This window comes from Dermacentor andersoni, chromosome 5 (genome assembly GCF_023375885.2).
Source record: "Dermacentor andersoni chromosome 5, qqDerAnde1_hic_scaffold, whole genome shotgun sequence".
Taxonomy (NCBI): Eukaryota; Metazoa; Arthropoda; class Arachnida; order Ixodida; family Ixodidae; genus Dermacentor; species Dermacentor andersoni.
The window spans coordinates 81,995,103-82,008,408 of record NC_092818.1 but is presented as its reverse complement, the minus strand read 5'-3'; the positions used below and the strand labels follow the sequence as shown (position 1 = coordinate 82,008,408).

The 13,306-nt window shown below is 46.6% G+C and overlaps 1 protein-coding gene across 6 annotated transcripts in view; it reads right to left on the bottom strand.

Moving 5' to 3' along the window:
* Positions 1-13,306, bottom strand: part of LOC126530817 (uncharacterized) — a 230,873-nt gene that overhangs the window by 121,481 nt on the left and 96,086 nt on the right. For all 6 annotated transcript variants that reach the window (XM_050178103.3, XM_050178108.3, XM_050178109.3 and 3 more), the window contains 5 exons: positions 12,464-12,704; positions 10,985-11,091; positions 8,253-8,876; positions 6,711-7,344; positions 4,442-4,531 (listed from right to left, as the gene is read on the bottom strand). In XM_050178103.3, coding sequence (XP_050034060.1) covers positions 4,442-4,531; positions 6,711-7,344; positions 8,253-8,876; positions 10,985-11,091; positions 12,464-12,704 — 1,696 coding nt within the window. The remainder of the gene's footprint in view (positions 1-4,441; positions 4,532-6,710; positions 7,345-8,252; positions 8,877-10,984; positions 11,092-12,463; positions 12,705-13,306) is intronic.

Genomic DNA, 13,306 nt, shown 5'->3' with positions numbered 1-13,306 from the left:
TATTTTCAAAGTCTTTCGAAGTTTAAGAATACCGGTACGCGTACATTCTTTGCAAGTTTGTCTTTCTATATCTACCCTGGGTAGAGCATTTTCATGCCACTTTGCTGACGGAGCCACGACCGCTCGAAAGAAACAAGGCCGTGACGAGCTTTGGACCTAGCATACGAATTCACGAACGTAAACAATATTGATAACGATAGCGATGGCTCTTCGGAAGTTTTAAAGAAAGCATTTACTATTGCATTTTTAGACACTAAATGTAACGTAACTGTAATGTCATCATAATATCCGTAGGTATTTATCTACCTAAAAGTACATATTATACCTTGTAATTGTAAAATATAATATAAATCGCCTTAACACCGACTAATTAAAAAGAAAGTTTGTCTTAGCAGCAGCAGGTATTTGGTACAGCAACCATGTGCTTTCTATAGCTTCTTTTTTTTAGGCTTGCGCTTGCAAACGTGGTCGCCGGATGTGTACGTCGCTTCAAGTTATCAACTTCAGTCACGCTTTAGTTGTTCATTTTGCTCGATTGCGCGCACAGCCGAAGTAGCCAAACCATGAATGAATCGGTGCAGCTGGTGTTCCGGAGTGCCATCTGGGAGTTCTTCGATCGCGGAGCCAGTTACGCAACGTGCCGCACGTGCAAGATGCGCCTTAAGACGCCCATGGGCACTACAACCACCCTCGTCAATCACCTAAAGCGTCACCCTGATCCATTCAAGCAGTTCGAGAAGCTCCGTGCTGCCAAAAGCTCAAAAAAAGCCTGCAGGCCCGAAAAAGACGACGGGCACCAACAAGGCAGACGCAAGTGCTGCTAGCTGTAGCTACTTCAAGCCGACGTTGAAAGGTGACAGTCAGCGCGCAAAAACGTTAACAACGAAGGTTGCGCAGTTCCTGGCCACTGGCTTGCACTCTTATTCTATCGTTGAGGAGAGCCAGGCTTTTTGTCTTTGATGCACACAGCAGTGCCCGAGTACAAGGTCCCATCGAGGACTACGTTTTCTCGGAGTGTCGTGCCAGAACTTTACGCCAAAGAAAAAGAACGGATCAAAAGCAAGCTGCGCAATCACTTCACTAACGGGACCCCGTGCTACTCGGTGACGACCGACGGGTGGACGTCTAGGCCCGGGGATAGCTATGTCTCATTTACATGTCACCTCGTTGATAAAGAGTTCCGGCTTCACAATTATCACCTTGCATGCCGGCACATGCCAGGCCTTACATCTGACAACCTGAAGCGCATCCTCCTTGACTTGGCAAAGGAGTGAGGACTGCCTCAAGATGTTCCAGTTTTCATTGTCACTAACAATGCCAGAATTCCTGGGCGCCGCATCGCGAACAGGATAGACAAGTATACAGTGCTTCGCGCATATGTTACAATTGTGCATCCAGTGTGCGAAGAAGGACACTCAGAATTTTGAGCAGCTGTGTTTCAAGGCCCGAGCAATCGTAGGGCACTACAAGAGGAGTTCCCAAGCCAGAAGTCGCCTCAAAGAGGTTCAGGTTAGCATGGGCTTAGAGCCCCTTGAAGTGATTCAGGATGTTGCGACGAGATGGAACAGTGAATATGAAATGATGTCACGCCTTTTAAAGCTCCGAGTACCAATTTCTTTGAATCTGTCGGAACAGGACACATTTGAAAACCCGACTTCAAGTGAATGGCATCTGATGGCATCCGTCACATCAGTGCTAAAATGTATTGACGATGCAACAAGAGAGTCTTGCTCCGAAAAGCACCCAACTCTTTCGCAAGTGGTGCCACTAGTGCATTGCATGCAACTTCTGCTCACTCAGCAACAGCAGTGTTGTGGGGGAAGTCTGCATTTGCAGGAAACCTCCTTCACGGCATGAAGTCCAGGTTTGTCGATATAAAATTGCAGGTGACATATGCCTTGAGCACAGCATTAGACCCCCAATTTAAAGCCATTTGTTACGACACCACAAGTGAGAAACGGTGGCTGAAAAATCTACTCTGCTCAGCTGTGGAGAAGAGCCTGCCTCAGGGGAGAGACAGCGAAGAGTCCAATGCACCTGCACAAGCTGTCTCTAGTGATGTGTGGGATGTTTTTGGAGCTTTGGCCTCTACCACCACTTCAAGCACTGGTTCCCAGCGAGTTATGGAAGAGGTGGAGGAGTACCTCCATGCACCTGTTTGGCCCCGCTTGGAGAATCCTTTCCTGTGGTGGAAAAATTTCGGCGAAGTCAAGTACCCGTCACTGTCCAAGCTAGCTCGGCTATACCTGTCGGTGCCAGCAACCCAAGTGTCAAGTGAGAGATTGTTCTCGTCAACAGGAAATGTTGTCACCACTAGAAGAGAACACCTTCTCCCCGAGCATGTTGAGCAGTGAGTGTTTATACATAGCAACATGCACTAGGATGAAAGACTGGGTGAGCAGTGCACAGTGGTCTGAATAAATTGAAAAATGAAAAGGCCTCGTGCCTCATGTCTGTTTCTCATTGCCTCACATTTATAATGGTTCAGAAAATATAACTGATAAAACAGCCAGCAGAGATCATTGTAACAAGATTATGTACTTCACTCCATCAAATTTTCTGTTGTGTACTAGGAGTCCCAAATATTCGCTTCGATTCGAAAATATTCACTTCATTTTGAAATTACTCGTATTCGATGACAATTCGCTTCGTATTCGCTTCGAAGTGAAAAAGCACTATTCGCACATGCCTACTAAAACGTTTACCTTCCTTTTTTTTTTGTTACAGAAGGAAAATGCATTGTGCATAGGAGTGTAGCTAAAGTAGTGGCTGCTACGTCAAATAATATATATATATATATATAGAAAATTATGGGGTTTGCCTCTCCAAAGCAACACATTGGCCACGAGATAGGCCACAGTGGGCATCTACAAATTAATTTAGAACACTTAAGAGTTCCTTAACATGCCCTTTAACCTAAGTGCATGAGCAGTTCTTGCATTTTGCTGCCGTCAGAACGCAGGTGCCACGACTCAGAATTGAAACAATGAACTAGTGCTCTGCAGCAGAACACCACAACTAGGGTGGCTAGAATCGCTAGGTATGATAACGCTGAAAAACAAGGCAGCAAACTGCAGGAAGCTTGATGGAGAACATCGAAGCAGATAGAGAGCATCGAAGCAGTGTCGTAACAACAGCACATAACGACTACTACGGCTGTCAGTGGATCGGCATGCAAGAGCGATGGTTCGAGGCTGCGAGATGATTAAAATGGCAGCAGGGGCAGCTTCAATTAATGCTATTTCAGACCTGTGGCCACAGCAAAAGCATTAGAAAAATCAGATGGTGAAGGGTTCCAGCGTCTGAAATTTCGGACGTCCTTGTACAATGGTGCTATGGGGCATGCAACGGTGCCACAAAGGCGTACAAATTATCAGGCATGCCCGAAAAATCAGCCGTTGACTGCATATCAGCACCAGCTCCCCGCACATATTTTTCGATCACGCGCATACTTATTTGGATACAGCAGAAGCAATATGAAAAGCAGGAGCACTATGTAAAGAGTAAGCACTGTTAGCATTACCGATTACAGTCGCCAATTGATAATTCGGACAGACTTGATTATACGCACCACTCCGCGGCGCCACAAATTGCCCCATAGACGTAACGTAAAAGGACGACCAAAATTTTGGCACCTTACTGCACTGTGCTGTAATTCGGACTCTTGACTGCAGAGTCATGTGCTCCCAGACAGCACCCACTGCACCACATTGACACATTTTGAGGCGAGGCTTTGGCAGCTGCTTTTTGCACCTCCCCATTCTAGCCACCCTACCACAACCATTGAGGCAGCCTGGCAGGTGGCAGGTGCAATGCCTGGTCATGTGATAAGAGGCAATTTAAAGGGGCACCACGCAAGATAAGCACTAAATCTATTTAGACTGGTAAAATAGTCTTCCAAAAATTTATTGCTGCCAATTTCACAGTAATAAGGTTGATTATTAGAAGATAAAATCAAGGCCAAAGTTCAGTTTCTCGAATTTCGCGCCGAAATCCCAGCTCCAGCGCATGAGCGTGACGTCACAGATTTCAAAGTTTTCCTTTTCTTTTTTTTCATATTTGGGCCCCTGTAGCTCAGTTCTTGTAACCTGCCAAGCTGACCCTAGCTCTCTCAGGATACAAGGCAAGTAAGCCGACGGGCAAGCGGCCACTCCTTTTTCGTTCTTGCAACTTCTCTGGCTTACCATACCTATTCTCAAAGTAAGAGAGGCTTTTGGGTATTGTAGAAAGGTGCATTAGTTAATTAACTAATATAGCTGAAATAATCTTTGCCTTTAAAAATATGTCACCACTAATTGAATAAGTTGTAACCACATCTTCCCCAATGGTGGACACCTTTCTTCTGTCTGCCAATGGTGACACCAAACTCGCTAGGTAAACAATGACCATGGGAGTCATACTTTGCAGCATAAAATTAAGACATGATACGAATTCCACTTACGGGAAGCCATGATTCCAGGGGGAAGCGGAGTGCGAAACCCCAGCTCTCCAGGTCCTGCCATAGCCATTCGGTTCCCTTGCAATGCCATGCCTATGAGAAGGAAACAAGGCCCGAGATTGTTTCTTTAAGAAGAGTATGAAGGCTTAAGCTCTTTGCACTTATTTCCCACAAGCTCCCCATATTGAGCTGTGTACCTTAGCATTGGACAAGCTAAGGTATGCAGCTCAGAGTTTGGCACTGTATATGCAATGTATATGCACTGCAATTTATTTTTTTTGTACATTGTATTCAGATGCTTGTCACATGTATTGTGCACTCTGCCTAAATCAGATGTGTTCGCATTGACTGTTTTATTTTATTCTTTCTACACTCTTGTAATGGCTCTATAAGGCTGACAGTATCAATAAAGAAAGAAGAAAGAAAAACGAATCAGCGGAGGTAAAAAATGCTGGCAGTAAAACATCAATGGACAACATTTGAAAACATAAAGAGGCTATAAGATTGTTGTTCTTTTGTATTTTGCTTTACAGGGGTTTTATTTCTGAACACGTTCAAGCGCTAATCAAAGTAAGACCTGTCGTGTGCAAATAAAATTACTGAGAACTACACACTACCCCATGAAAAGCTGCTGTTCGCCATGACAATAAAAAAATGTCTCCACAAAGCATTAGCCCTGCACCACAAATAGAAATTAACACTGTAGCTATTAACATTATGCTAAAGATTGCCATAACGTTCATATTTAGCCTTATCAATTAGAAGCCAACATTAAAACAGCGATAATTAGCCTTATAAACTAGCAGTGACAATAATAATTTAGCAATGACACTATCAACTTGCATTATCAATCATCTGAAAGGGTACAATAAAGTTCAAGTTGTCGATTAATTCACCCTTACTGTGCGATCTGCTAGCCTCCTCGTTAGCTCAGATGGTAATGTGACTGCCTCGAAAAGGCGTTGGTTTCATGTTCAAATCCTGAACCAGGACGAATTTTTCTTCAACTGCAAAGCTTTCTTCTAAGAAAGCAATGCGAGTTTCCTTTGCAGCTTCGTGCTACAGTTGGGTGGATGACAATTTTCCCCTTTCATGAACTTTCCTTCACCTTACAGATATCCGCAGAACTGATTTGCCATTAACAATTACCCTATTTACTCGTATAAGGCCAGCCCTCACGTAAAATCTGCATGCCCACCTTGGAGCACAAAAATTTTGAAAAAGTTTCACTAACTACCACTTGCATACCCAGGTGCAAGGCCTTCACGATTACACCGGCATTCCACTGAGATCTCGGAAGCCATGCCCACATGCTGAACAATCTCCACAAGGCGCTACTAGATGGCGCTAGTTACTGTCCTGTTGGCAATGGCATCGTCGTCATAGAGTGCCACTAGATTGCAATCACACAGTATAGATACAGAGTCCAGCATTCTTCAACAGCAGCAGCTGTGCCGAGACATGCTGTTAAGCAGATTTAGCATGCATTGTGGATTTTGTAAATGGCGTACAGCTTTGTGCGAAACTATCATCAAGAGCTTCGTGGAGACGGGAATCCAAGCAGCATCCAACAGCACAGAGGACAACCCGCTTTCGGAGAGTGCCAACGAGGCAAGAGGGCGACTGAATAAAGGTGTTCATATTTGGCCACTAGCAGCTGTGTTTTTCTGCATAGAAATCTGAGCGCAGTTTTAAGGCTTCCTGGTGGCATGGCACATGCTGGCGTGAAGCCACACTTTTGGGCAAAATTCTTGCTACTGTGAAGCCACACCTCAAGGCGAACTTCGCGTATAACCCACATCGCGATTTTACTATTACATTTTTTAAGTTTTGGTGCAGGTTATACGTCTCAAAATACAGTGCTTGCAGTGGGAGACTGCTGCAGCAGCCGGTGAGCCGCCGCACTGCCGGGTCAGAAGCGCCACCGTGAGAGCTGACGCGCTGCTGAGAACACAGTTGGGGCCACAGTATGTTCGAATTAACCATTGCAAACACTTACGTGTTAACTTTCCAAAACTGTTGCACATTAAAATAGATTATCATTTTGACAGGACCACAATGTCAGTTTGAATAAACAGCAAGTTCGAATTAGCGAGATTCCACTGCACTAGCACTGTAGCAATGAGCATAAACAATTCGCAATTACGTAGCATTACCATTGTGCAAATTAGCAAGTACTATTTATAGTGCAGCAATTACACAGACAATTGACATTAACACTATCGATTAGCATCAGCACTATGGCAATTAGCACTCTGCAGACAGCACTAACCCAGCTGCATGGCTTGCTGCGGTGGAGGCCACTGCTGGGAGAGCTTTTGTTGTGGGGGTGCCAGGGGGGATGATGGTGGCCCTCCCAGGTGGTCCTTCTTCATCTGGCGCTGCAGCAAGTCCCGAAGCTGCTGCCTTGCCAACACCTGCTCCCCCCCACCAATGACCATCTCATCTGGCCGCACCCCGGCGGCACCTGGAGGGGTGCCTGCACTCGGAGAGGATGGCACACGCGGCGTCGCCACAGGCCTTGCGTACGGATCAGCCGAGCCTCCAAAGGGCTCTGGTGCTTGGGGTGCTGATGGAGACTGAAGGGGCTGTGGCTGGTGTTGTGGTGACTGCTGTGGCTGCTGGGACAATTGCTGCTGCTGCTGATGCTGCTGCTGCTGCTGCTGTTGTTGCTGCTGCTGCTGTTGCTGCTGCTGTTGTTGCTGCTGCTGCTGCTGCTGTTGTTGTTGCTGCTGCTGTTGCTGTTGCTGTTGCTGCTGCTGCTGATGCTGCTGCTGATGCTGCTGCTGTTGCTGCTGCTGTTGTTGCTGCTGCTGCTGCTGTTGTTGCTGCTGCTGCTGCTGCTGCTGCTGCTGCTGAAGGGGAGTTGGTGGTTGCGGTTGACTTGTGAGCCCTTCCATGGGAGCCTGCAAAAAGTTTTCAGTATGACCGTGTGCTGAAACCTTAATGATAAATATAACATCGTTTGTTCATTATCAATAAAGAATTTTAGTGCGTCTGGTATTCCCGCAAGCGCGGGCAGTTTGCCGGATGAGCGGGGGCATAAACATGAGCGGCCAGATTAATGGTGCCAGCTGGTGGTGCAAAGCCGAACTGCACAAACACAGAGCCAATTACTATATTCTGCTTAACTGATGGTGTAAATTTTCGACAGCGGCATAATCATGTTCACAATTACACCACTGCCATAAATTTGCAGCAGCAGCGGAGCAGAATATAGTAGGTTACTGCAATTTTAGTACTGTGTTTGTCTGGTTGAACTCTGCGCCACCAGGTGGCTACACCACTCTGGCCACTCACGTTTACGCCCCCGCCCATACGACAATCCGCCCAAACCACGGCCATTTGCCGGAATAGTGGACAAGCTAAAAGGCCTTATTGTCACATGATCTACATTCACTGCTGGACAAAGGCCTCCCTAAGCAACCTCCCATTACCCTTGCCCTAAAGAACTTGTTCTTGGGCAAGTTTGTGTTTAGGTTTAACTATGCATGTTGTTCTTAGCGCAAAGTACGAAGCATGAAAACAGAAAAGACACAGACAAACACCAGAGATAGTGCTTATCTCTGTCTTTTCTGTTCCTTTGCTTCATACTCTGTAGTTTACACCAAGAACAACGTGTTTAGTATAGTCCTGCTCTGCATCGGCATTTAGCTGCCCTTCAATAATAGAAGCTTCACTGCTAGCAGTGAAAACAGCGGAGATTTTGTAGGCCTTGCTATAATAAGCACTAGGCATAAGCACTGTTCCTAAGATCAGACCAAACACCAGCATCTATACACAGTCACTATCCTAAACAACTGCGTCCACTCACTTGTGTAGCTTGCGGAGTTGCTCGTGGACTCGTTCCATAACCTTGCTGTGGCGAGTACTGTGGCTGTTGCTGTTGTTCGGACATAGATGCTGGAGGCATAGGTGTCCCAGGAGGCACAGCATACGGGTCAGAAGTGGCTGCGGGCCTGGTCATTTTCGGAGCAACCGCTGCTGCAGCTTGAGCTCGCATGTATCCAGGATGGTAGCCTCCATCGGATGTCGGAGTTGGCCTTGGCGTGCCTGGCATCTGGGCATACGGGTCCATGGCGGGCGGTGCCCTGGCAGTTGGCGAGGGCGTGTGGGGTGGCGTGCTTCGTGGCGGAGGCGGTGCCGACTCATCCTGGGAGGGTTGGCGTAGAAGGGGTCCTCGCTGGGGTGGGGCAGCCAGCCCAGGGGGCCTGAGTGGCTGGAGGAAACGCTCTGGCCCGCTGCCCGGCTGCCCCGGCAGTGGTGGAGGAGGTGGGGGCACGGGGGCAGGTCCATACGAATCGGGCGACGAGGGAGGCAGGCGGCTGGGGTCAATGGGGGGACGCACTCGAGACACCTGAATCAGGGGACTCACAGGTGCTGAGGGAATGCGCACAGGGCCGGGTGAGCGTTGCGCTTGCGCAGGAGACAGTGGGCTCTGTAATCGAAACAATAATGAGAAACAGTTCTGACATTTAACTGGGGTTGTGAGTGCCAAGTGACAAGATGACTGAACAGGATGTAAACAGCCTGTGTTGTGGCATAAGACATTTTCATTTCTGTTTACTGTAAACATTATCTTGGGAGCAGCAAATATAAATTGTTTTAATTTCTATGAATCTAGCTCAGTACAGTCGCCGACTGATTTTTCGGACTCCAAAAATTCGGACATGCTCCATTATTCAGTCTGTTTCGCGGCACCGCCATTCTCCCTATAGACCATAATGTATAACAACTGTCGAAAGTTTGGACACCTTGCAACCTCTCGTCTGATTTTTCGGACACTCCCTGAGCCAACTCAATCGAGAGCACCGTACACCGACTCTGACCGGTGCATGGTTCGACTTGCTGAGCCTGAACACCGTTTTTCCTTTGAACGGAGCCTCCTTGCTGCCCCACAAAGTGGCGCTACTGCAAATCCCCGCTCATCATCATCGTTTCTGCCTGGTTCGATAGAGTGGCTACAGCAGTTCCGGTCTCAGCTTAGTAAGCCATGTCAAGACGATCCAGCAGCTGATTTGTTTCTTCGCGCACGACGGTGCGAGTAGGCCACGTTTTTCGTTTGTGCGACTGGTGTCGGCATGGTGGTGTTTGCTTAGTGTGCTGTGTCGAGGTTTCGGTGATCCAACGCGGCATACGGAAACATCGCGTCAAGTGTTTAATGGCACCGACAGTGCCCGCGCGGACTGCACTGGGGAATGCCGGCAAGCTGGTGCCAGGAGGCCTAGGATTTGTCGCCTTCTGATGTGCTCCCTACTGACGCGAAAAATGTTCTGCCGAGACCTGCGCAGTGGTTGCATTGCGATTCCGGACACAGTCTCATTTGACAGTTTCACAGGTGCTGATGCTGCTGTACCTACATGCGCAGAACTCGACGACGGCGAGATCATACGTAAGGTTTCTGCTGCACCGCCGGATGATGACTCCCGAGTCGGAAGATGACGCACCATGTGCTAAGCTGCCGTCGCATACGGAGGGTGTACAAGCAGTGACTGTGCTTTCAGCCGCCTTTGCTGACCGTACGACCCTCTCCGAGACTCGGGCTTATTTGATTGCGCAGCTTTGGTGACCAAGCAGCATACATGCAGTGTTTTATGTAGTGGTGGTTAAGTGGTGAGCAGTGTCTATTTTGTTCTGTTGTAAAACATGAATGGCTTGATGCATTTTATTGGAAGCTCAAGTATCGTTCCTTGAGGCAAAACTCCCAAAACTCTCATCAGCCTCCCATTATGATGTGCTACGCGTGCCTGAAATGCAAGGCAAATTATTCAATCATTACTTCACTCTTTCAGTGCCTTCTTATACGGAACTGTATTTACCATATTTACTTGTGCTGAGACCCGTACACCCCACTTAATTAAGAAGCCAGAAATTTAAGAAGTATATCTAAAAAAATCACTAGCACAAGCTGTTTGGTATCAGTTGATACTGTTGCTAGATTTCAAGTTGCTATGATATGTAAGTGTATGTGCAGCTAGTGGCACCATTATTCTGTGCATCATTACTGTATTTGCCATATTTACTTGTGTTGAGACCCATACACCCAACTTAATTAAGAAGCCAGAAATTTAAAAAGTATATCTAAAAAAATCACTAGCACAAGCTGTTTGGTATCAGTTGATACTGTTGCTAGATTTCAAGTTGCTATGATATGTAAGTGTATGTGCAGCTAGTGGTACCATTATTCTGTGCATCATTCACGACACTGTTCAGTTTCAGTGGGTTGTCATGTAACTGATTCGTATAAGAACCACATCCTGTCAAGGTTCCGAAAAAGAGAAGAGGGAAAGAGACAACTGCATGGCTCATAGCAGTAAATATGGAAACCCACTTTCTCCCTCCCTCAAACAAACCTCTGAAGCCTGCTCAGAGACTAAGTCAAAGAGATTGCAGAAAATAGCATTTACACGGTGCAATTTTGCAGAGAACACTCCTAATCTCATAACAGCTACACAAAAGGAGGGACAACAAAATTGTTTCAACACATCATGACACATGAATGAGGATGACCAATCTGGAAGATGTCAATCTGTCAGTGCTACCAACCTGAGCAGTGGCTCCAATCAGCTGTGAGGAAGTTGGCGAAGGAGCAGAAGGCGAGAGGGACCCAGCTGGAGAGGTCTCTCCCAGCATCAACTGGTGGCTCTTCCCCACTGCACAAAGCACACAAAGAACGAGCTTGCAGAGAGAGAGAGAGAGAGACAGCAAATAGCCACAATGAAGTGCCGTAGTGCAGAAGTACACTTTTGCAATGGAAAATTGAGCGCTGTGAAGCGCGAACTGGTGCCACCCATTGCATAGTGCGAAGCGTACCATGCAAATATCTATCAAATCATTATTCTGTGGATTCCAGGGTCTTAAAAGTTAACAAAAGCCCTAGAATAAGCAATTGGAAAATTTGCAAGCAACCAAGCAGAAGCGACAAACTGAGGTCTGCTTACAATGAGCATCACTGGGGCAGTATTCTTGAGCGATCACTTTCGCTAAATTTTGCACGATTCGACATTGGACACTTGGATGCATATGGCGAACAGCTCTCCTGACACTGTGCAAAGAGCTTGGCGTAGTGCCGCGATTGCTGTCGCCAGTATACCTCGACGCTTCCGGTGCCAAGACACATGAAATTTAGCAAAGGTAATTGGATTCGCAAATGTGATCAGTCGAGAATACCACCCCTGGTCACTCTGCTCCTAAGTCACAAGGCCTCACCGTTCAAGCACAGTGAAGCACAAGGAACACGAACCAAAAGCAGACAAGATTGTTCCTGAGTGAGGCAAAGATAGCTGTTTAAAGTGATAGTCGTTCGGCTAACAGGTGTTGCATAAGGCTCACAGATGTCGATTCTGAATCCGAATGCTCTGCACATATGTGCTCCTGTTTCATACTAAGCAGGCAATGCCGCAGAAGCTATGCAAGTAGTTCGGTCAAAGAAGTCTTACACACCGTGTGCTTTGCAGTAGAGTTGTTTTTGATCTGCAACACTTTCTATAAAGCAATTACGTCATGTTACAACTACAACTTGTGGACATAAGGTTACGTCACATATACATTATTTGTGCACCCACTATTTTAAATGTGCGGCGCTATGTTTTGGTCGCAAACACAGTTGGCATGCTGCAGTCGCTTGTCACAGAACCATGTCCTCCGCTCGTTTGGTGGTAAGTTCAGATATGTGAGTCCTTCTATGTAATAATTAGATCACATTTTACTATATAAAAGCAGGAGACTTAATGTTACGTCAAATTACATTATACATACCTACATCTTTTTTGAATAAGTGACGCACTATTTTAGGACGTAAATAAGAGCTGCAACAGAAGTCTGCCTAGTCCTTGTGGCATTGCCTACAATGTATGAAACGAAGTACAGGTGACTTGCGCTGATATCACCATAGCTGCCATGTTGGAGGACTAGCACAGTGAAAAGCTGCGTTGGTGATGTCACATGCAGGCTATCTATACATGGTGAAGTGTTCTGTCAATATAGGAACAAGATAAGGCATCTGGAAGATCAAACAGCCCCTACCGGCAGCTCTCTGTTGGTCAGCCATGAGGTGTGGTTGTGGCTGGTGCTGCATCTGCAGCTGCGAAGGAAGCTGTTGTTGTTGCCCCTGTTGCTGCTGTTGCTGCTGTGATGGTGGAGGAGGCTGTTGCTGTTGTTGCTGCTGTTGCTGCTGTTGCTGTCGAACATGCTGAAGCTGCTTCCACTGTCGCTCCTGCTCCAGTTCCCGTGGCGACTTCTGCTCGCGCGCAACCTTACCGGGGTCCTGTCAAAGTGGGCCAATGACATCTCACCAGGGGCACCACTAAAGCTCGGTTATAAGCGGCCCTCATTACAATGTGTAACAAAATTTGAAATATATGCACCATACCTACAATCTGATAAATTAGCTAACAGCCCAACTTGCACTGATACAGTAAACACTTCTTAGTGATACCAATAGCTCACTATTATGCTATACATTTGTGGCCCTACTTTGACAGGAAATGAAATGCTGAATAGCCACCAACAGCAGACCTTATGAGCAAGAAATAACATTGTGACAGACATTTTAATCTTAGCGTCAACCTTTTTCCAAAATGTTAAGCTGACTTTTGCATTAGCCCCTCCATTAGCCAAACAATGCGCAACTAGAGTGAAAAACTATGCATGCTTGCACAAGTGCAGTACGCTTAATTCTTTGGACCCTTGTCGACTAAGTGTAGTGTGGGGTACAAGGAGTACATCTAAAACACCAACCTCCGTTTTCCACCTCTTTCCCCATGTCGTCCCTTGTGACTCCAGATGCTAGATACAAAGAGAATGACACTGTATGCTATGCCAATATTTAAACAAGGATGTTTCCTCTTTCTCCCTTTAAACGGATCT